At 41.5% G+C, this 23,647-nt stretch overlaps 1 protein-coding gene across 1 annotated transcript in view; it reads left to right on the top strand.

The window, feature by feature from the left end:
• Positions 1-23,647, top strand: part of LOC107291014 (collagen alpha-1(I) chain) — a 59,972-nt gene that overhangs the window by 8,914 nt on the left and 27,411 nt on the right. Inside the window, exons 8-25 of the mRNA XM_015819962.1 lie at positions 242-295; positions 967-1,020; positions 1,456-1,509; positions 2,077-2,130; positions 2,232-2,276; positions 3,630-3,683; positions 3,824-3,868; positions 4,177-4,230; positions 5,616-5,714; positions 5,959-6,003; positions 6,091-6,189; positions 8,256-8,309; positions 8,409-8,516; positions 9,189-9,242; positions 13,488-13,586; positions 16,222-16,275; positions 16,370-16,468; positions 19,505-19,558. Coding sequence (XP_015675448.1) covers positions 242-295; positions 967-1,020; positions 1,456-1,509; positions 2,077-2,130; positions 2,232-2,276; positions 3,630-3,683; positions 3,824-3,868; positions 4,177-4,230; positions 5,616-5,714; positions 5,959-6,003; positions 6,091-6,189; positions 8,256-8,309; positions 8,409-8,516; positions 9,189-9,242; positions 13,488-13,586; positions 16,222-16,275; positions 16,370-16,468; positions 19,505-19,558 — 1,179 coding nt within the window. The remainder of the gene's footprint in view (positions 1-241; positions 296-966; positions 1,021-1,455; positions 1,510-2,076; positions 2,131-2,231; positions 2,277-3,629; positions 3,684-3,823; positions 3,869-4,176; positions 4,231-5,615; positions 5,715-5,958; positions 6,004-6,090; positions 6,190-8,255; positions 8,310-8,408; positions 8,517-9,188; positions 9,243-13,487; positions 13,587-16,221; positions 16,276-16,369; positions 16,469-19,504; positions 19,559-23,647) is intronic.

Below are 23,647 nucleotides of genomic sequence, written 5' to 3'. Positions count from 1 at the left end.
CTAAGTGCCCCCTTTCAAATCCAGGGGGCAAGACTGCCAAAGAACCAGCTCTGGCAGCAAACACAGTAGATTGTGAGTAAGAGAAAGCCCCTTACTCCTCAGCAGCCATCTTGGGGAGGAGCGGTACAGACAGGCTTCTGTTTGAGTCTGTTCTTTAAGATATCAGCAAGGTTATAAATGGGAGCACATATGTATTTGTTCTAATTTTAATGCCTCTTTTTTTTCTCAATAAATTATCTAGGGTCCAATGGGTCCTCGTGGTCCAGCTGGTCCACCTGGCAAGAATGGAGATGATGTGAGTGACTATATCATTCTTTGGAAAATAAAAACACCCGCTTTTTTCTCTAATTATCCACAGATAGAATATACACCTTCCAAGCAAATCTGACAAACGTAAAGGCTTCTCTGAATCTACAAGTTTGAAGCAACTGACTCATGATGTAGCAGTTCTGTGTTGTCTTCTGAAAAAATGCGAGTCTAGCAGTGGAAACCAAGAGCAAAAATGAGTTGGGGGGCTCATTTTTCTTCTTGGAAACATTCTCTTGTTCTCTTTGGTCCTCCTATTATGCACTGCAATGAATGGCAGATCTCCAAAAGATAACTATTAATTTTACTACATCCTTGGTCTTGCCATTTATCTTATATAAAAAATTTGCAGTGTTAAACCATCCAAGGGGCAGTCTAAGATGCTAATTCCTCAATTGGTATTTGTGGAGTTCATGTAACTGAACAAGCTAGACCTTCTTAATTATTGCACACTATATTTTCTTTCAACTTCCTGTTTGCATTGTCAAGAGCAGAGATCTCAGGCTTCAAGCCATAATTTTTGACTGGCTTCTGCAATTCTTAAAGAACTCTTTTGCATATGAAAGAGTATAGGTCCCTTTTCAAAAAATACTCTTGGATTTCTTAATTATTATTGTTTTAGCACTAGCTTGGTTTTTTTTTCTGCCTTCTTTCTACAAGGGTGAAGCTGGAAAACCTGGCCGTCCTGGTGAGCGTGGTCCTCCTGGCACACAGGTAAGATGTCTTGTCCATATATGTAGAAAAGAATGATGGGTTAGTTAGCCAGCAATTGTTTTGTCATGATGAATTGTCCAACTGCTCAAACACAAATCTACTTTTGATCATAGAAAGGGGACTACAAAGCCTTAATAATGAGGTGGGTTGTGAAAAAAAATGGAATCTCACATATATGCATTATGCATCAGGGCTATTGAAAGACTGGGTTACAGAAGATAAGCTCAAGTATTGAAATCTCCACTTTGGTAGCAATATTTGATTTCTTATTTAGAAATCAAACAACCCCTTTTTTCAATTCATTGTCATAGATAAGTTTCATGGTAGGAGGTTAGTCTTGAAATGGTAACTTGGTTAAGGCCACATGATGAAAGGTGAATTGCCATGATTCTTTTCTTCCTTTATTCTCATGAATGTCTTGCTTATTTCTTTCAGGGTGCCCGTGGCCTTCCTGGAACTGCTGGCCTCCCAGGCATGAAGGGACACAGAGTAAGCATGTTTCAATTATTCAACATCCAACATAACTCAGAAATTCTACAATTCAGAGTCTGCCAAAGTTAGATTACTACTTAGATTGTATATGCATGTCTTCTGAAGATTTTTAGGAATTGCACTTTTCAAAATGTTGATAGTGTTTGTGGTCATTGCCAGAAAGCTTCACTTCATAATTTCTGGCATTCATTATGGCCATGAATATTGATCACATAATCAAGTGAACTTAGGAATGTACTATAGCATCATAGTTTCTTATGTCCCCTATTTTAAAAAGCATACAAAACACAAGTAGACAAGTCCATTAAACAGATTTTTTAAAATATCTAGCCAGTTTCTAAAAATTGGACACTGTATATATTTGTGGTTTCTAATAGTTCATCCATCCTGGGGCTCACAATACCCAAAGTCATTTAGCATTTCACTCATGTAACTCTTTTAAATGATGTTTCTAATGTAATACTCATAGCTTGTAAAATGTTATCATTGTTTTCTAATGTCTCTTTTCTCAATCCATCTTATTATCCATTAATAATAAATGCATATTATCCCCACCTTCTTTAGGGATTCAGTGGTCTTGATGGTGCTAAAGGTGATCCTGGTCCAGCAGGCCCTAAGGTCAGTGTCCATTTTAAGTACATGTCTTTATTTTATACAAAATTCTGCCTCCCTCCATTTTAACAACTGGTATTGACATTTCTTCTTTTCTTTCCTTTTAGGGCGAGCCTGGCAGCCCTGGTGAAAATGGTGCTCCTGGACAAGTAGTGAGTATATATTTTTATCATTCTTCAATCCATTGCTGTAAGAGATATAGGCTGTATATCAATGGACTAATTTAGATGGACAATGGATTTGTTTAAATTATACCATAAACCAAAGCAACTTATTTTACTATGGAGAAAGAGCAGTCTAATTGTATCATAGTACTTTGATACAGTGCAAATTGAATGTCCGGGGCAAAATCTACAGGAAATTGCAAGCATTTCTGTGTGAAACCCCAGAAAAGTGGATGACCCATTGTAGCACTGTAGAGAGGAAGGAAGATTATCTTTACAAAAATGTACAAGAATTGTTACCTAAGCAAAAGAATCTGAAACAGTTCAATGGGATAACATTCAGAAGTGACTCAGGCAGATGCCTTCCTAATTCACTGGGATATAAGAAGGAGGAGAGGGGTAGCATAATCAAATTTGCAAGATTCAAGGTACATCCAATCTCAGTGAAAGTAGTTTTATCCTTCATGTGGAGTTGATTTCCTGGTCTGTCCTACTTAGTGGGGTGACACCCAGACAGAGAAGACAGTAGTTGAATAGAAAGTATTATCAGAATTATGGGGCTACCTTATCTAAAGATGGCCAGTGTGGACTTCCTGTTGTACTCTGGCCAAAGAGTACCAGATAAGATAATCTACTTCCACACTACTGTTAACAGAAGGCAAACCTGAAAGACCATGCAGAAGTCATTTCTGAATCCAACCTTAAATAAATCTCCTATATAAAGGAAAAAACACTTGATATGAAGAATACAAGGGACTTTATCAAGAAGGAAGAATGCTAAATTCATAATAGAACTGAGTATTAGTAGTACTTGAATAGGGCAAATTTTAATACAGTCCACAGTGTCATTCCATTTGCTTTTAAATATATGTATAAGTAGAGCCATACAAACAGGAAAACATAGTGAGAAAAAAGGACCACATCATATATCTGGGAAAAGAGAGGTCTTAAAAGTTAGTGTTAGGTCCTAGTCATAAGACAGTATAATTCCTATAGCTCTCTACAACCCCTATGGCTTCGCAGTAAATGAGTGAACTTCTAAAACTTACTTAAGACACAACACTTTTAGAATAATATGGTAGATTGATGTTTCTCAACCTTAGTAACTTTAAAATGAGTGGACTTAAACTCCTAGAATTCCTCAGCTAGCCATGCTGGCTGAGGAATTCTGGGAGTTGGTGTCCATGCATCTTAAAGTTGCTAAGGTTGAGAAACATGTTTTTGGAAGAGTATGATAAATGCTAAATATAATAAAAATTAATGGAAAGGATGAAGGCATAAGAATGAGATCCAGATCAAAGTATCTTTTAACTGACTTTTCCCCCTGTTTCTTCTAACTAGGGCCCACGTGGTCTTCCTGGTGAGAGAGGACGTCCAGGCCCTGCTGGCTCAGCTGTAAGCACATTCCTCTGAACTTTTAAATTGCTACATATTCATACAGTAGTATTTTATGCAGTCAGTTCAAGTATCCTCTTTCATACCTTATGTGGTTTTGTAGGTAATTCAAATGCCCTTGCCCCTCTTTTGCATTACAGGGTGCTCGTGGTAATGATGGTGCTGCTGGAGCTGCCGGTCCCCCAGTAAGTATCACTTTCATTTGCTTCTCCTAAGAAGTCTTCATATTGCATGACTGGAGATCCTTTTCTTAGAGAGGGGAGACCCTTTAATAGAAGATGGAGACTGTTCTGCTAAGTTCTCTGCCTTGAATGAGGATATTCCTTCTTTACTTCTCTATCATTTACTAATCAAGAGTTTGCCTTGAGTCTATTTTTCCTTTGCCTTATTTCAAAAGCCAAAGTTAATATAGATGTGGCAGCATTAAGAACTATTAATTTGGGACAGTATGGAATTGTTCTATAATCATCCCTTAATCTCTTCTTTTTCATAGGGTCCCACTGGTCCAGCTGGTCCTCTTGGATTCCCTGGTCTTGCTGGTCCTAAGGTTGTTGTTGTTGTTGTTGTTTAAGATTTAATCTTCAGTTCGATTCGCAGTCTGGGACTGGTAAAAAATTAATGGTTCAAGTCCTAACCAAGGACCTAACAGCTATTAAGGTAGCGTCTAAGTACATAGGCAGTTCCGAGTAGGGTGGTTTTTTGCAAATTCAGGAGACTCAGGTCTAATAAGTTCAGGATTTCCATGTATCTAGGCAGCCCTTTGGGTATTTCTCCAAGGGCTCCTATTACTATTGGTACAATCATTGATTTCTTCCTCCATAGTCGTTCAACTTCAATTTGCAAATTAATTTGTTGCACAGTCAGCCGGTTGTTCATACGGGATTTGGGTTTTTGTCTACCTATCTATCTATCTATCTATCTATCTATCTATCTATCTATCTATCTATCTATCTATCTATCTATCTATCTATCTATCTATCTATTATTATTATTATTATTATTATTATTATTATTATTATTATTATTATTATTATTATTATTATTATTATTGTCATCGTCGTCATCATCATCATCATCATCAAATTTATTTACTGCCCATCTCCTGGTTCAAGGCTACTTTGAGCAGCCTTGAAAGATGCCTGACAACCTTAACATTGCAATGTATTTGTGTTATGAGAGTATTAAATTTGTTCAATTTGGCTGCTGATTTTTTTAGTTTTTCTCTTTATTTTTAAGAAAGTAATTAAGAAATAAAGCTGGGGGGAGATGTCTGTCGGGTTTCTTTACAGATGAAGGCATCTATAGCTCTATCTCTCCCATATCTTACTGTTTCTTAGCAAGTGGGCTACAAAGCATTCCTTGGAGGAAAGATGTATGGACAGAAATGATATGCCTGAACTTGAAAAAGTTCCTGCTTTAAGCTCCCTCCATTTTACCTAGCATTGCTGAGAAGCCTCTAGAGTTCCTTGTTTTAGGAATCAAGGGGGACATATTTGAAGTTAAACACAAGCCCAGGTTTAGATATAAAAAGGGGATTGCTAGCCCAAGAAAAGATAAGGCTTATCTTTTAAATAATCTTAAACTTTAAATATTAGTTGAATAATGTAAAATGAAAGCATAACTGAAAAGTAGCAACAATGTTCAACAATATAAGAATGAGGTTTTAAGCTTTATATAGAGTCCTCCATTACATAGAACAGGCCTTGAAAGTCTGAAATGTGTGTCTCAAGAGTAAGACCTAAGATCCCTGGTATCTGGATTGGGAGGACATGAAGTCTGATTAACTAGGATAGTGTTATAATACAACTGACTAGGATATAAAATTGTCTTGGAAAGACTAAGCATGATGCAGTGGGATTGACTAGGGAGAAAGATGCACATCAACCCTGGGAGACCTGCAGTCTTAGGAATTTTCACTCTTTTCTTGCACAGGGTGAAACTGGTCCTCAAGGTGCTCGTGGTGGTGGAGGCCCACAAGGTGCTCGTGGTGAGCCTGGCCCAGCTGGTCCTGCTGGTGTGGCTGGCCCCACTGTAAGAATTACCTCTTTTTTCCCATGCTTCTGATTCATTAAAAAATGTTTAACTTTTTAATTTTAATAGCACTCTTAAATGTATTCACTTATTTTTTGGACAGTGCTTCAGTATTCTCAAGATTAATGGTGAATATTGAAGACATTTTATTACATGGTGTCCCAGTGTAGGAGACTGAAGATGTGACTTATACATTCAATGAACTAATATAGTAATTATTTGTCTTTTTTTTCCTCTGCTTTAGGGAAATCCTGGTTCTGATGGCCAACCTGGTGCCAAAGGTGCACCTGTAAGTATCTTCTCATCCCAAGAACCCTCTTTATTCTCGTCATTGTCTTCATTTGCCACTTCTCTAAACCTCTGCTTTCTCTTCTAGGGTGCTCCCGGTATTGCTGGTGCTCCTGGCTTCACTGGTGCTCGTGGAGCAGCTGGACCTCAGGGTCCCACTGGTGCTCCTGGTCCCAAGGGTAATAGCGTAAGTGCCATCCAACTGCTCTTCACCTTTAACCTTATCAACTATCAACTGGTGTCACCTGAATATGTTGAATTATATATTGGTCAACAATGAGAATTGTGTGCATGACAGTCCAATCTTCCTAGAGGACACTAGGTTGGACCACATGGATTTCAGATGTCTCTGTTTTTAAGGATATTGTACAGACTAACATCTACATCTCTCAGGTAGCTATCCTGTGATAAATGGGTGGTAGAACAGCTTATTAGCATAAATACCAACATCTTTAGCCACAAAAAGAGACAGAGAATCCATTCTACAATATCATTAATCAGGATATATATTTTTTGAATGTTCTGTTATCATATCCTCTTCATCATGGGCTTAATATTGCAATATTTAAATTCATGTAACCAGTTATCCAAAAGTGAACTTTGAGGAAGACAGAAGGGAATATAGTTTCTAAATAGTTTGCTAGACAGAACACCAGCTTTCTTGATTTGGCACCAGATCACACCACTCTTTCAGCAAACATTGTTTTTTGACATTTTGAAATGTGCGGTATTTCAGAATAATCTGATCTGTTCACCAGATGAGATAGTTATAAAAACATGAAATATGATGGTATGGAAATGTGGGCTTTAAAGATAACCATTGCAAAATTATTGACCTTGTTATAGAATAGAATAGAATAGAATAGAATAGAATAGAATAGAATAGAATAGAATAGAATAGAATAGAATAGAATAGAATAGAGCTGGAAGGGACATTGGAGGTCTTCTAGTCCAGCCCCCTGCTCAAGCAGGAGAACCTATACCATCTCAGACAAGTGAGTGTCTAGCCTCTTCTTAAAAATCTCCAGTGATGGAGCGCCCACGATTTCTGGAGGCAAGCTGTTCCACTGGTTAATTGTCCTCACTGTCAGGAAGTTTCTCCTTAATTCTAGGTTGCTTCTCTATTTCATCAGTTTCCAACCATTGTTTCTTGTCCTGCCCTCTGGTGCTTTGGTGAATAATGTGACCCCCTCTTCTTTGTGGCAGCCCCTCAAATACTGGAATACTGCTATCATGTCTCCCCTATTTCTTCTTTTCTTTAGACTAGCCAACCCCAAGTCCTGCAGCCATTCTTCGTATGTTTTAGTCTCTGGGCCTTTGATCATCTTAGTTGCTCTTCTCTGAATTTTTTCCAAACTCTCAACATCTTTTTTGTGATATGGTGACCAAAATTGGCAGCAGTATTCCAGGTGTGATCTTACTAGGGTTTTATAAAGTGGTACTAATACCTCGCATGATCTTGATTCTATGCCTCTGTTTATACAACCCAGGATTATATTGGCTTTTTTGGCTGCTGCTGCACATTGCTGGCTCATGGTTAAGTGATCGTCCACTAGGACTCCAAGGTCCCTCTCACAGTTACTGTTTTTAAGCCAGGTCTTGCCCAATCTGTACTTGTACCTTTGATTTTTCTTGCCTAAATGTAAAACTTTGCTTTTCTCCACATTGAAACTCATTTTGTTGGATAGGGCCCATTGTTCAAGTTAGTCAAGATCTTTTTGGATCCTGAGTTTGTCTTCTGGGGTGTTGGCTACTCCTGCCAGTTTGGTGTCATCTGCAAATTTGATGAGTTCCCCTTCAATTCTCTCATCTAAGTCATTGATGAAGATATTGAAGAGTACTGGGCCTAAGATGGAACCTTGTGGTACCCCACGGCTTACTTCTCTCCATGTGGATGTAGTGCTGTTGAGGACTACTCTTTGAGTATGGTTTGCCAGCCAGCTACAGATCCATCTGGTGGTGATGTTGTCTATTCCAGCTTTTTCTAGCTTACCAATCATAATCATATGATGCTTATTTCAGCTGAAGCATGGTGGGAAGTATCTTCACAGATCCCTTTCTCCTAGTTCTGTTCCCTACTACCAATTATTTATAAACATTTTCCAGCTGGTTCCCCTATATTGTATGGTTAATAAATACTTAATATTGTCTTGTTCTCTTCCAAGATATAAAATAAGGCAAATCCTCTGTTGAATTTTCTGCACTGAATGAGATATGTTACTGTATGTTTTTGTCTTTTCTTAATAACTTTAGGGTGAACCTGGTGCTCCTGGAAACAAAGGAGACGCTGGAGCTAAAGGTGAACCCGTAAGTATTTCATGTAAATCCATTTGTAGTTTTATTTCTTCTATGATTTTATTTTACCTCTCCCACAAACTTACCTATATCCTTCACTTTATCTTCTAGGGTCCCGTTGGTGTACAAGGCCCCCTTGGTCCACCTGGTGAGGAAGGCAAGAGAGGATCCCGTGGTGAGCCAGGACCTGCTGGATTGCCTGGACCTGCTGGTGAACGTGTATGTAACAATGTTATTTGTTAAGCTTTGGGTACCAAGACAAATTTAGACCAACATGTGCAGAAAGGTGCATCTGTCTTACAGGTTCATAATATTGGTTGGGAATTGCTAAGCTATTGTAAATTACAGATGAAATTTAAGTAGGCTAGGTGGGAAGATTTAACTAATTTTAATAAGTCAGAGGAATGTTCTCATGGGGAAAATTCATCCATAATCCAAGGAGTGTTGCAACATTTCAAATGAAACTAAATTAAAGTAGGGTATTACTGTTTCCTCTGGTAATAGGTTGGGAGATATTAAGCGTTTTGTTCTACAGGACAATGGCTTTTTATAGCCTTTCCTTTATTCGCAAGACATATGTGCTAATTTAAGGCAACAGGCAAAATGACAAATGGGTGCTTTTGACTCTAATCAGGGAACTGAATTATAATTCTTGAGAGAAGGATATCCTCCTGAATCTGAGTTTGGCATTTAGTGATGATTCTACCTTTCAACTTTGTGTCCTTTCTAGCAGAATGCTGGTTATTAAAGTTGTTGCGACTGTCTTTTTCTAGTCACAGAAAAATAAATGACCCCATATTGGCATTTTGAGAGGACGGATCTCTTTGTAGGTTACTTGGTAGCAATAATGGGTATGTAATATTAACTTCTTTTCTTAATCCTGTGTCACAGGGTGCTCCTGGAAGCCGTGGTTTCCCTGGTGCTGATGGCATTGCTGGTCCCAAGGTGGGTTGTAGTCTCGGAGCTAATTTTTTTATAAGAGATGTAAAAATACCACCCCACCCCACCTCAAATAGGTATCTCAACTATTGACTGAGAAGCACTTGGGTTAATTGGTGGGGGATGTTTCTGGAGTCAGAACACTAAATGAACATTTTAAAATGTGATACCTGCTAGAAATAGCTAAAGGTTCCCTTGATCTCTTATGGGCTGTCCAGATTTAATATATAAGACATGACACTAGATATCTTAGTGGTTGTATATTTTTCTATGTCTGGAGCTGACTTCTGATTATCAAAATACAACCTTTGATTTTTTTGCCCCACCCTTCCAAGTTGTATAGGCTAGCCAAAAGGAAACCACATCTAAAACAGTAATAATTTCTTTAGAAGTACCAATATATAGGTATCCACATTTGTGGCTGCAAATTGCTCAAGATCATGTTCAATGAGTTTGTGTCATACTGAAACTCAGATATTCAGGGTTCTTATTGCCTAGAAAAAAGGAAAAAATGAAGGTCTTCCTTGCCACATCCTTTTTATAACCCTAACACTTCAATGTTGTCTGAAGGAGTTGAATAGTACTGTGAGGATTTATAGGAGCTAAGAGGGATGGGTAGTTTTTTGTCAGATATACAGAGAGGGCCACCTATCTCATAAAAAAGTGACTCTTGGTGGCATGGAACAAGATGGCAAAAAGTTAATATATAAAAGACAATTATTTTTAAAAAATGTTTAGAATAAAAACCACGAAGCTAAGAGAGAACAGCAGATGTTAATAACAATGGAGCCACTTTAGTATCTCAACCATCCCCTTAGGCCTCCAGACCTGATGACCTAACCAGGTTTTGAGGCAATTCAGTAGGGATGGGGCTGACCTCACTTAACTAAAAGTAGGAATGTTTATCCGTATGAATGGTATTAGAGCCTGTTTTGCAAACCTCTAGGGTCCTTATTCTTAGTGGGACTGCTAACACCTGCTATCACACCTAGTTCTTGTCTAATAGTCCTGGGTACTCTGCTATCACTCCTGGGTGCCAAAGAATAATGTAAATAAGATCCCTGTTTTCCCATACATTTTGCTTCACTGAACTCTCCAGGGACTTTCTTGTGCTTTTTTGTAATAATCAGATCTTGCCTGGAAGGCAGTTTCAATGTCTCTTTTCATTTCTTTCATGCTTTCTCCTCCCTGTCCATATTGCTTTCTTCTGTCTCATGTTTTGTCCCTTCCTCACATTAGAATTCCCCAAGTACACATCAGGTAGAGAATTTCAAACTTATGCATGTTTGTTTGCCTAAACTACAGGCTGTATTACAATTCTTGCTCAGGTTGTGCTTTGGACTTTTGATAGCGCCTTGAGGTTTGCTTTGCCTCAGATCCTGTTTTCTTTTTTTTTTTATAATAGAAATGTTTATTAATTTTTCAATTAAAACAACAAATACAAATGATGCATCTATGTACACCAACAAACAATAAAAATACTCCAAACATTTTCGGATACACTCGGCAGTCCCCGCCTTGCCTCCACCCTCATCCACTTTACCTCTCCTTCCTCCCCCTAAACCCACAACCTCTCCTCCTTTTCTTACCACCTCTCTACATCCCCTCCGCCTTCTTAACCACCTCATCGAGTGCAACTTGGGGTACCAGCCGAGTATATCCTCTTATTAATACAATGCCATTANAAAATTATACTCTATTTTAACACCAAAACTCATAATATAATTATCCATCTTCCCTCAATCCAAATATCTAAAAATTAAACTTTACCATTTCTCAATTATAATCATATCTTAATCCCATTAAATACAAAAATTAAATCCTTTAAAATAATATAATTATATATCATTAATCATCTACTTCAAAACATCATATAAATTCATTCTTCTTATTTATATTGCTAATCCAGATTTTTTAAAAAAATATTAGCTTCAAAAACTATCCTTCTAACCCAGCTCTCCATTTTGCATCTCCCCCCAGTTTCATTCATTTTCACATCACTAATACAAAATCAACCTTCATAATCAATACATTTTCCACCTTTTACATTTTATAACGTATCCAAAATTTTTGCAAGTAGTAAGCCTATAAGCTTCTTCCAAAGGCACAAGCAGCAACATCTTCAGCTGGTTTTCTCTGATGCACGACCCATAAATGGATTCTTTATAAACTTTTTTTTCCTCAAAATTTCACTAGGGAGGTACACCCGAACCATAACCAAATCTGTTACCACTTCTTTTCCCAGCTTTTCAAACTTTTCACTTTCCAAATCTCCATAATATAGCATATCATTTTGGGATATTTCCATGACATCTTCTTCAACCTCTTCACATACTTTATCCACCCGTTGCTCTATACAATCTGGAACTATAAATTTCTGGAGAGCAGATGCCACAGTTCCATATGATTCTTCCAATCTCTTAAAACAAAGATCTTTAACTTCCACACTATATTGCTTGACTGCTTGCATCAAAAAATTCTGTAAGTCACTCATAATAAAAGATAAAGACATTTTCAGTAAATTCCACTCAGCAATCAGAAAAAAAAAATTCTTTCTCTTTTTTTTCCCTCAGATCCGCAGCCATTTTAAAACCTCCAAATTCCCATTAAATACAAAAATTAAATCCTTTAAAATAATATAATTATATAACATTAATCATCTACTTTAAAACATCATATAAATTCATTCTTCTTATTTATATTGCTAATCCAGATTTTTTTTTTAAAATATGAGCTTCAAAAACAATCCTTCTAACCCAGCTCTCCATTTTGCATCTCCCCCCAGTTTCATTCATTTTCACATCACTGATACAAAATCAACCTTGATAATCAATACATTTTCCACCTTTTACATTTTATAACGTGTCCAAAATTTTTGCAAGTAGTACGCCTGTAAACTTCTTTCAAAGGCACAAGCAGCAACATCTTCAGCTGGTTTTCTCTGATGCACGACCCATAAATGGATTCTATATAAACTTTTTTTTCTCAAAATTTCACTAGGGAGGTACACCCGAACCATAACCAAATCTGTTACCGCTTCTTTTCCCAGCTTTTCAAACTTTTCACTTACCAAATCTCCATAATATAGCATATCATTTTGGGATATTTCCATGACATCTTCTTCAACCTCTTCACATACTTTATCCACCCGTTGCTCTATGCAATCTGGAACTATAAACTTCTGGAGAGCAGATGCCACAGTTCCATATGATTCTTCCAATCTCTTAAGACAAAGATCTTTAACTTCCACACTATATTGCTTGACTGTTTGCTTCAAGACATTCTGTAAGTCACTCATAGTAAAAGATAAAGACATTTTCAGTAAATTCCACTCAGCGACCAGAAAAAAAAAAATTTCTTTCTCACTCTTTTTTTTTTCCTCAGATCCGCAGCCATTTTAAAACTCCAAATTTCTTTAAATATACTTCATTAATCCAAAAGGATAGCAGTATTAATATCACCAACCAGTATACACCACAAATTCATTGCAGCTAAAACTTTCCAGAGCCAGAGAAGCAACAGTGTATCTCTTTCCAATCAGTAGCCAAAAAAAGAGTGAAAGTAAAAAAAAACACGAAAGTATTCCAGAGAAACGGCAAGTCCGCAGCCATTTTCTCTCACTTTAAATCATCACAAAATAAAGAAGATGCTAGTATATTTCAAAGTCAAAGTCACAAACAGTCCACTGTAAATCCAAACCTCCTGTTTAGTTCCGTCTGCTTAAAATTTAAATGCAAATACCTTCCAACAGCAGAGGTGGGAGCTGCATCTGGCTTCGCTCCAAATGGATAGGAGCGAAGGCGTCATGAGGCGCGGAGACCGTCCAGACTCCGGGCGAGCTAGCATCTCTCAACCCCGATTATAACAAAACCGGGGTGAGAGGAAGCTCGAGCCCTATCCGGACTTGCTCACCCCCCCCTCTTTGCCCGAGGGACAAGGTTCCGAGCCGAGAGACAGCTGGCGAACGCTGTCTCTTCAGGCTTTGACGCGCTCCCAGACGGGCGGCTAACAAAAGCCGCCATGCGATGCAGCCTGTCACCACCGGAAGCCCCTCAGATCCTGTTTTCATGAACATGTATAATATCTGCAGCTGAAGCCATCCATTGCTACACCAGGCATATCCTTTCCTTCTTAGATACACTTTTCATAGTCCTAATATCAGACAGAGGCCTCTTAAACTGGGGAGAAATGAAAGAAAGCTAGGATTTACCTGCTCTTAGTAGCTTTTCTTGATGCCTTTCCTTCTTCCAGGGACCTCCTGGTGAACGTGGAGCTCCTGGCCCTGCTGGACCTAAAGGATCTCCTGGTGAAGCTGGACGCCCCGGTGAGCCTGGTCTTCCTGGAGCCAAGGTAAGCGAATGGCAAGCTTACCATGGGAGATATTCACATACTGCCTCATGGGCTCCTAGACAGTGGGGAATGGGGCACATTCTACCACCCCTGTCCATCCCTGTGCAGCATTTAGGCCCTACAGTAATGAAGCACATTGATATATCACCTAGTTTCCTCTTTATTATATGAAACACTGTCATAAACAGTAATTCGGGATTTTACCATATGCAAAGTAATCCACTTTCCCCAATTAAGTGAATTAGTAGCAAGGTTATTTTTAACTATCTCATTTCACTCATAGGATAATGAAGCAGAGAAATAAATAGGACTAGGTTAAAAGGAATTAAGCTCCTTGCAGTGGTTTTATTGCTCTATTTTAGTTACATTTCTGGGCATATATGAATTACTGTAGAGCAAATATTTTTACTCATGAAAACAAAGGCAATGCTAATCCAGAAAACTTTGGCTCCTTTTGGATTGGTGTTTGGTATAATCATATAACATGATCTGATTGACCGTTTAGCATTATGATATGAATGCATTTTCCAGGTGAGATTTTGTTGGTTGGAAAAAAGAAAAAAGGAAAATCAAGACCCTAAATCAGGGGTGTCAAATTGCCGGCCCATGGGCCGGTTGCATCATGAGGAGGCCGCGCCCACCCCAGCTCCGGCAATGTGAAAAAAGTCGTGACATGTCGCGACATGCCATGTGATGCAGCGATGTTGACACCCGTGCCTTAAATAATCAGCAATGAAACAGCACTGAAAGGACACTGGGAATGACACACACACACAAATCATCCTTTTTCACAACCCCATTTTTTCCAGGAGTGATAAACTTTAATGTAGAAAAGATTATGAAGTCAAATATACCAGCTGCAATCTGAATTTAGGATTTAGAAATCAAGTTGCTCTACCAATGGTTTAGCTCTTAGATTCTGTTATGGTGAATAAATTGCTTCCTAGCTCTCACTTCAAGACAAAACTGTCACTGTAACCTCTCTCTATTGCATGTTGTCCCTATTTCATTGGGAAATATTTTAAGATATTACCATTATCATCATCCCCTCTTAGGATACCCTAATCCTAATCAAATCAGTCCATGTATTAATCCATTCAAACTAACATAAAACCTCAAAGCAACAATGAATTAATACTAAAAATACAGGTAGTCCTCGACTTACAACCACAATTGAGCCAGAAATTTCTGTTGTTAAGTGAAATATTTGTTAAGTGAGTTTTGCCCCATTTTACGACCTTTCTTGTCACAGTTGTTAAGTGAATCACTGCAGTTAATAAGCTAGTAACCCAGTTGTTAAGTGAATTTGGCTTCCCCATTGACTTTGCTTGTCAGAAGGTTGCAAAAAGGTGATCACATGTCCTTGGGACAGAGCAACAGTCATAAATATGAACCAGTTGCCAAGCATCTGAATTTTGATCACATGATCATGGGGATGCTGCAAAGGTGGTAACTGCGAAAAATGGTCATAAGGGACTTTTTTCAGTGCTGTTGTAACTTTGAACAGTTACTAAACAAACTGTTGTAAGTTGAGGACTACCTGTACTTCTTGGTGACTGACCCTGATTGGATCCTGCAACATTATCCTGGGACACATATATTTGCCTTCATTCGTGAAAAATATTAAGATAAACCAATGATGCTTTTCCATTTGGTGTTTTTTAAAATGACTCTTCATCCTCTGATCAAAACATTACTCATTTGGATGACCATGGATTAAACTTATTGATCATTCAAAAAGCCTGCACAATTGAAGGTGATTGAAAGGAAGTGAGAGACAAACATAGTCAAAACACAATTGAACACAAAAGCTACAGAAGAAACCCTTAAAGTGCAGGGCATATTTCTTCCACAGAAGAAATGCCCAGTCAGGGATTCTTACAAAATACAGCTTATATAAAAGTTTGCGTGTTTTAAAACAGAAAACTAGGATTTTAAAGTTTTTAACAGGTACAGGGCTTTTTTTGCCATAGAACGCCCAGAATGGAGCTCCAGCACCTTTTTTGGATGGAACCTTGCAGGGTAGGCAAGGCGGGTTGTATGACATGTGTGAGTTCCGGCACCTTTTCTTTTTACAAAAAAAGCACTGAACAGGTACTTTTATTGCCTTAAAGCATATGAAGTCTAGTCTAACTTGTGCAATTTAAAAGTTATAGCCCACTATCTTTGTGACATTATAGAAGCTTCTATAGCATAAAAATGAGACTGTGTAATATAGTGGCAAGGATAACATAGTCACAGTTTCCCCATCTATCAGGCCCAAACCCCTGAAATGACATATGGTAATTCTTCCAAGCTGAATTCTTTTTTGTTTCACTCCTATAGACAAAATCTTACCAAACTGAAGACGCACGACGTATCGTAGCTTTTTCGCCATTGCCGGCAATGGGGTGGGCGCGGCTCCGGTATAATGAAACCGGCCTGCGGGCCAGCAGTTTGACACCCCTGTTCTACAATATACTTTGTGAACTATTATGGAGGGCCTGTCTTCACCCTCTTTGTCACACACATGATATATGGGCTGATTTAACTCTTACTCTTCTAGAATGCAGCCTCTCCCACCTCCTCATTACATCCCATCACACCATCTTTCCCAATTCACAAATATTCTTCCTTTTTTTCTTTTCTTTTCTAGGGTCTGACTGGTAGCCCTGGTAGTCCTGGTCCTGATGGCAAGACTGGACCTGCTGTAAGTGTTGAGAGAGCTTACTGGGATTGCTCCTACATTTTGCAAAAGAAAACCCATTTTTTTAAATGGGCTTATTGTTTCCTTTTCTTTGTAGGGCCTTGCTGGTCAAGATGGTCGCCCTGGATCTGCAGGTCCACCTGGTGCAAGAGGTCAAGCTGGTGTGATGGGATTCCCTGGACCTAAAGGTTCTGCTGTAAGTAACACTTCTATTTACTTCCTGAATCACATGCTTTATGGGTGAAATAAAAGGATGACATCTACTTTTCTCCCTCAAATGACCAGCCTAGTTAGCACTCAACCCATGAAAAAGCAATGACACCAGAACCACAGCTTTCAATTCTTCAAGGAGCAACTTTCTAAAAAGACTACCTGCAGTGCTACTTATTTATTTATTTATTTATTATTTGGATTTATATCCCGCCCTTCTCCTCGTAGGACTCAGGGCGGCTGACAATCAATTAAAATACATAAATAACAATACAAATTTAAAATTAATTAAAAGAGATATTTAAATATTGTCAAATTTAAAATATAATTAAAAGCCCTCTAAAAATTACCCTAGGCCAGTCCTGCAAGCTGGAATAACCAAGTCTTGAGGGCGCGGCGAAAGGAAGGGAGATCAGGGATGACCCTGATCTCTGGGGGCAGTTCATTCCAGAGGGTGGGAGCTCCCACAGAGAAGGCCCTCCCCCTTGGGGTCGCCAGCCGGCACTGTCTGGCCGACGGCACCCTGAGGAGACCNTAGGGCGTCCCGGTCCAGAAAAGGCCGCAACTGGTGAATCAGGCGAACCTGATAAAACGCCCCCCTGGTCACGGTCGACAACTGGTCTTCCAGCGTCAGCCGCGAATCCAGGAGGACACCCAAGTTGCGTACCCTCTCCGAGGGGGCCAAAGTTTCGCCCCCTATAGTCAGCGATGGAATCAGCTGACTATGCCGAGGCACCGGTAACCACAGCCACTCGGTCTTGGACGGGTTGAGCCTGAGTCTGTTCCTCCCCATCCAGACCCTCACGGCCTCCAGACACCGGGTCATCACGTCAAGGGCATTGTTGGGGTGGCCCGGAGTGGATATGTACTTCTGAAATAAGGGCAGCTGATGGCTATATTATACCTCCCTCTATTTGCCCTTCTGACTTATTTCCTGGTTTATGTCACTGAGAATATTTTCCAGATGGTTACCATAAAAGTAAATTTCATTTCAGAACTGGTTGCACAAATAATCCACATGTATATGCTATATTGACAATCAATCAATCACAATAGAGTTGGAAGGGACCTTGGAGGTCTTCTAGTCCAACCCCCTGCTCAAGCAGGAGACCCTATACCATTTCAGATAGGTAGCTGTCAAGTCTTTTCTTAAAAACCTCCAGTGATGAAGCACCTACAACTTCTGAAGGCAAGCTGTTCCACTGGTTAATTGTCCTCATTGTTAGGAAGTTGCTCCTTAATTCCAGGTTGCTTCTCTCCTTGGTTAGTTTCCATCCATTGTTACTTGTCTTGCCTTCTGGTGCTTTGGAAAATAAGTTGACCCCCTTTTCTTTGTGGCAGCCCCTCAGATACTGGAATACTGCTATCAAGTCACCCCTAGTGCTTCTTTTCTCTAGACTGGCCATACCCAATTCCTGCAACCGTTCTTCATATGTTTTTGTCTCCAGGCCCTTAATTGTGTTGCTCTTCTTTGCACTTTTTCCAAAGTCTCAACATCTTTTTTGTAATGTGGTGACTAAAACTGGATGTAGTATTCCAGGTGTGGTCTAAGGATTTATAAAGCGGTACTAATTCTTCACGTGATTTTGCTCTGTTTATACAACCAAGGATTGTATTAGCTTTTTTGGCTGCCGCCGCACACTGCTGACTCATCTTTAAGTGATCATCCACTAGGACACCAAGGTCCCTCTCACAGTTACTGTTTTTGAGCCAGGTTTCACCTAATCTGTACTTGTACCTTTGGTTTTTCCTGCCTAGGTGTAAAACCTTGCTTTTCTCCACATTAAATTTCATGTTGTTGGATAGGGCCCATTGTTCAAGTCTGTCAAGATCTTTTTTGATCCTGAGCTTGTCTTCTGGGGTGTTGACTATTCCTGCCAGCTTAGTGTTATCTGCAAATTTGATGAATTCCCCTTCTATTCCCTCATCTAAGTCATTGATGAAGATATTGAAAAGTACTGGGCCTAAGACGGAACCTTGTGGTACCCCACTGCTTACTTCCTGCCATGTACATGTAGATACATGTACATGTGCCATGTAGATGTAGTACCATTAACGACTACTCGTTGAGTACTGTTTCAGACACTATTGAGCCAGTTTACCACTATTGACTACATGTCATCAAATCATTCTCATCTGTTAGTGACCATATAGATAGAGTTTCTCTGTGATTTTCAGATCTTGCTGTCATTATCAGAACCCCCTAGTTAATCAATTTTCTGAGAGGCCTTCATGATTGTTTTAATGATTACAACTTTATATTCAGTAACAAACTATTTGAAGTATAAATAGATATATTGAGAGAAGCATTAACTGTACTTGAATACACATGAAATAGATTATTTCAAGATCTATTTGGCTTCAGTTCATTGTAAACATCACTCTAGACCAGGGGTGTCAAACTGCCAGCCCGTGGGCCAGTTGCATCATGTGGAGGCTGCACCCACCCCAGCTCCAGCAATGCGAAAAAAGTCACGATATGTCGTGACACGTCACGTGACACAGCGAGTTTGACACCCGTGCTTTAGACTGTGAATTGGAGAGAGGAAGTTGTTGATAAAACAGGTTGTTTTTCCAAATGAAAATGGAATACTAGTGATATTGAAGACTTGCTAAATAATAAACAAATCTTTTTGAGTCAGCCCTCTTAGGTCATCCAGATAAGAAGCACATCCAGGAGTACCAGTTCTATCTTTATTGTAAGGTTACATTAACAGAATCACCCATTCCTTCTGTGAACTCAGTTGCCTCTTATCTGACCATTGCCAAGGCTGTGACTCTTTCTCTTGTATCCCAAGGTCATTCCTATATACTATAATAGTCTGTTTGTGTAAAAGAAAGTTGCCTTTCAGAAGCCCAGTATATATATTTATATACTGTATGCTTAAGTAATAAACACTGGACCCGAGTATCCTAGATCTGCCCTAGCATGGAGAAATATTGAAGACTGAAATGAAAGTCATTGATTTTTCTCCCTGAAATAACTCCCAGCCTCTATCCATTTTTTCCCATCCTCTTCTAGGGTGAACCTGGCAAACTTGGCGAGAGAGGTGCTCACGGACCCACTGGGGCTGTTGTAAGTATTTTGTTCCTCATCCTCTATCCAGATCTACTTCAGTGATCTGGATGGACATATGTACAAGGGTTTGTTTACATAATTGCTAGCAATAAATAGCTGCCCAGAGTTATTTTATATAACATGGGTGGCCATACACATCTTTTAAATAAATATACATATATACATGCATACATATACATACACACATAAATGTTTCCTTTGGGATGTCAGAAATCCTTACCACACCCCTGGCAAGAAGACACGAGTCGACAAGTTCACAGGTGGTCTATCAAGGAACTTCTGGCATGCGTTTAGGCAAGTAAACAGCTATCAAAGTCAGCACTGGGAGCAACTGCCTCCCAGCGCCTTATATACAGATCCTCCAACCTGCCCCATCCCCACCCAACAAACCAGCATCCAGTATGCGTGGCCTTAATATGGCAGGGCAAGACACACTGCAGCCTTCCGGTCCCGTGCGTGTCCCTGCGCCGTTTGGATGTGATTCAGGCCTCGCACTCATCAGCTGTTCGGCGGCCGGGAGACGGAGCCTCTCAGCTTCAGGCCTCGCCATCGGTCCCTGGTTCCCTGCCGCGGCCTCGCGCCTATCAGCTGTTCAGCGGCCAGGAGTCGGAGCCGCTCAGCTGTTCGTCGGGATGCCCACGCGGCCTCGCGCCTATCAGCTGTTCGGCAGCTAGGAGTTGGAGCTGCTCAGCTGGTCGTTGGGAGACCCATGGAGCCGGCACCCACGCTGCCCGGTAAAACGGTGCCAGCTGCTGGTCTCCTTTGCCGCCCCGCACGTCGTCCTCGACCCCTCCCCCGCCCGTTCATGTTGAGCCCGTGGGGGCTTGACAGGCAGCCCCCTCTACCAGGGCTCCTCCTGGAAGGCAAGGAGAAACAGGTGGTTAAGCATCAGCTGTGGCGATGGATACAGCCCCACCCCCCTTTGGCTTATGAGGATACCAGCGATGGAAATGCCGCAGCAACCGAGGGGCATCTATGTCCGCTTCCCCCACCCAGGAGGCCTCCGTTACTGGGTACCCCTTCCACCGCACTATATTGTAAACGACCTCGGTGGGTGCGGGAGTCGAGCAGCTCCTGGATCTCGTAGCGGTCCCCCACAACAGGACCTGGTGGCCGTTCTAGGTGTCTAAAGGAGGACCCTGTCACCGGTTTCAACAGGCTGCTATGGAATACCAGGTGCACCTTCCCTAAGAGGGGGGGAAGTTGCAGCCATACCACAACCGGGTTAATGACCTGTGTCACCCGGAACAGACCTATGAACTTAGGCCCCAACTTCTTACACGGTATATTTAGGTGCAAGTATTTGGTTGAGAGGTACACCATGTCCCCCACCCGAAAGGGTTTTTGTGGTGCCCGTTTCTTATCGGCCTGCACCTTTGAAACCTCCTCTGCCTTTAGCAGAGCTCTCTTTACGGTATCCCAAACCTCCCGGATGCGGTCCATCCATTCCTGGGGTTGACAGGGGGAGAGGTCCCCCTGCGGGCATTCGAGAATCGGGACAAATTCCACCCCATGTACCACCCGGAAAAGGGTGAAACCGGTACTGCTGTGGACTGCATTATTATATGCCACCTTGGCAAATGGTAGTAAATCAGCCCAATCTGTCTGCTGGTAGGAGACGTAGCATCTCAGGTACCGCTCCACCATTGCATTAGCCCATTCGGCCACCCCATTGGTACTGGGATGGAAGGCTGAGCCGAGCCCCTGGGACGATCCAATAGAGCGGATGAACTCCCGCCAGAAGTGAGCAGTGAACTGCACACCTCGATCGGAGATGACCTGTCGGGGCACCCCGTGCAGGCAATACACCTGCATTATGAACAGTTTGGCCAGTTTTCGTGCAGACGACAACCCCTTGCACGGGATGAAGTGGACCTGCTTCGAGAAGAGATTGATGACTGTCCATATAACTGTACAGCCATGGCTTTCTGGTAACTCCACGACAAAGTCCATGGCTATATTCTCCCATGGTCGGGTAGGATCCGCTACTCGTTGCAACAACCCAGGCGGCCTCCCCGTATGGGGCTTAGTGGTGGCGCACACAGGACAGTCCCATACGTATGCCTCTACATCCACCTTCATCCCTGGCCACCAAAACTGGCGTCTTGCCAGGTGCAGGGTTTTCAAGAACCCAAAGTGGCCGGCCTGTTTGACGTCATGGCACTGTCGGAGCACCTTAGCCCTTGTTGCCTGTGGGATGTAGATCTTATCCCTCTTCCATGCCAACCCCTCCCTCCTAGTCAACAAGGCCAGATGCCCCAACAGCCAGGGGTCGCTTTGGTTTGTGCTTTGTAACTCCTGCACCAGGTCCTCTGCTGGTTTGTGCGTAACCACTTTGGCGGCTGACTGCTGGACAGGAGGCATGATGGCTTGTACCACCTCCTCCCTCCGGCTATTGTACTGTGGCATTCGTGATAAGACGTCTGCTAAGAAGTTCTTTCCCCCAGGCACGTATTTGAGTTGAAATCGAAACTGCTGGAAATATTGTGCCCAGCGTACGTGTTTTGGAGATAGGCGTTGAGGCGTTTGGAGGGCCTCAAGGTTCTTGTGGTCCGTCCATACCTCGAACGGTTCTTTGGCCCCCTCCAGAAAATGCTGCCATGTTGCCACTGCCCACCTTACAGCGAACGCCTCTTTCTCCCATATTTTAAATAATAAATAAAAGGGAGCACTGACTTTCTGTCAGAAATCCTTACCACACCCCTGGCAAGAAGACACGAGTCGACAAGTTCACAGGTGGCGGGATTTAATCAAGGAACTTCTGACATGCGTTTAGGCAAGTAAACAGCTATCAAAGTCAGCGCTGGGAGCAACCGCCTCCCAGCGCCTTATATACAGATCATCCAACCGGCCCCACCCCCCCACCCCCCAAACCAGCATCCGGTATGCGTGGCCTTAATATGGCAGGGAAAGACGCGCTGCAGCCTTCCGGTCCCGTGCACGTCCCTGTGCCGTTTGGATGTGGTTCAGGCCTCGTGCTCATCAGCTGTTTGGCGGCTGGGAGACAGAGCCTCTCAGCTTCAGGCCTCGCCATCGTCCCCTAGCTCCCTGCCGCAGCCTCGCGCCCATCAGCTGTTCGGCAGCCAGGAGTCGGAGCCACTCAGCTGTTCATCGGGATGCCCACGCGGCCTCGCGCCCATCAGCTGTTCGGCGGCTAGAAGTTGGAGCCACTCAGCTGGTTGTCGGGACGCCCACGGAGCTGGCGCTGCTTAGCTGGTCGTTGGGACGCCCACGGAGCTGGCACCCACGCTGCCCAGTAAAACGGCGCCGGCCGCTGGTCTCCTTTGCCGCCCCGCACGTCGTCCTCGACCCCTCCCCCCGCCCATTCATGTCGAGCCCGCGGGGGCTTGACATGGGATCATTACAGCAAGCTGTGTGGGCTGCTACTTTTACCCTATCTCAAGGGTGTCAAACTGCCGGCCCGTGGGCCGGACGCGTCAATATTGGAAGCCGCGCCCACCCCATTGCCGGCAATGGCAAAACCGTCCCGATACATTGTGCGAAGTCACATGACGTCGCGAGTTTGACATGTCTGCCCTATCTCAACGAACTAGAGTTTATATATGTGTGCTCAACGTTTTATAGTCAAAGTCCTGTTTTAGGGTGTTTTGGATCTACATAATGGAGAAAGAGGCAATGAATGAAGCCATGTAGTCAAATAAATAATACTGGATATGGATGATGAGATTACAACAGATGAAATTCTAAATGCAATTAAACAATTGAAAGTTGGTAAAGCTCCTGGGACGGATGGCTTAACAGCAACTTATTATAAGTCATTGTCAGCTATATTGTTACAACCTTTAAAAACTTTATTCAATAGAATTATGTTGGGAGAACAAATACCTCAGTCCTGGACAAGAGCCTTTATATCTCTGATACCGAAGGATGACAAAGAAATTTTGGAACTTAAAGATTATAGACCTATCTCCTTGTTGAATGTGGATTACAAAATTTTTGCAAAAATTTTGGCTAATAGATTGATGCAGATATTGCAACATTATATACATGATGATCAAACTGGTTTCATATCTGGGAGATACATGAAGAATAATATCAGGCAAATTGTAAATCTACTGGAATATT

This window comes from Protobothrops mucrosquamatus, unplaced genomic scaffold, assembly GCF_001527695.2.
Source record: "Protobothrops mucrosquamatus isolate PMUCROS unplaced genomic scaffold, P.Mucros_1.0 scaffold1029, whole genome shotgun sequence".
Classification (NCBI taxonomy): domain Eukaryota; kingdom Metazoa; phylum Chordata; class Lepidosauria; order Squamata; family Viperidae; genus Protobothrops; species Protobothrops mucrosquamatus.
Note: the sequence above shows the minus strand (reverse complement) of the source record. Positions and strands in the feature narration are given on the sequence as shown.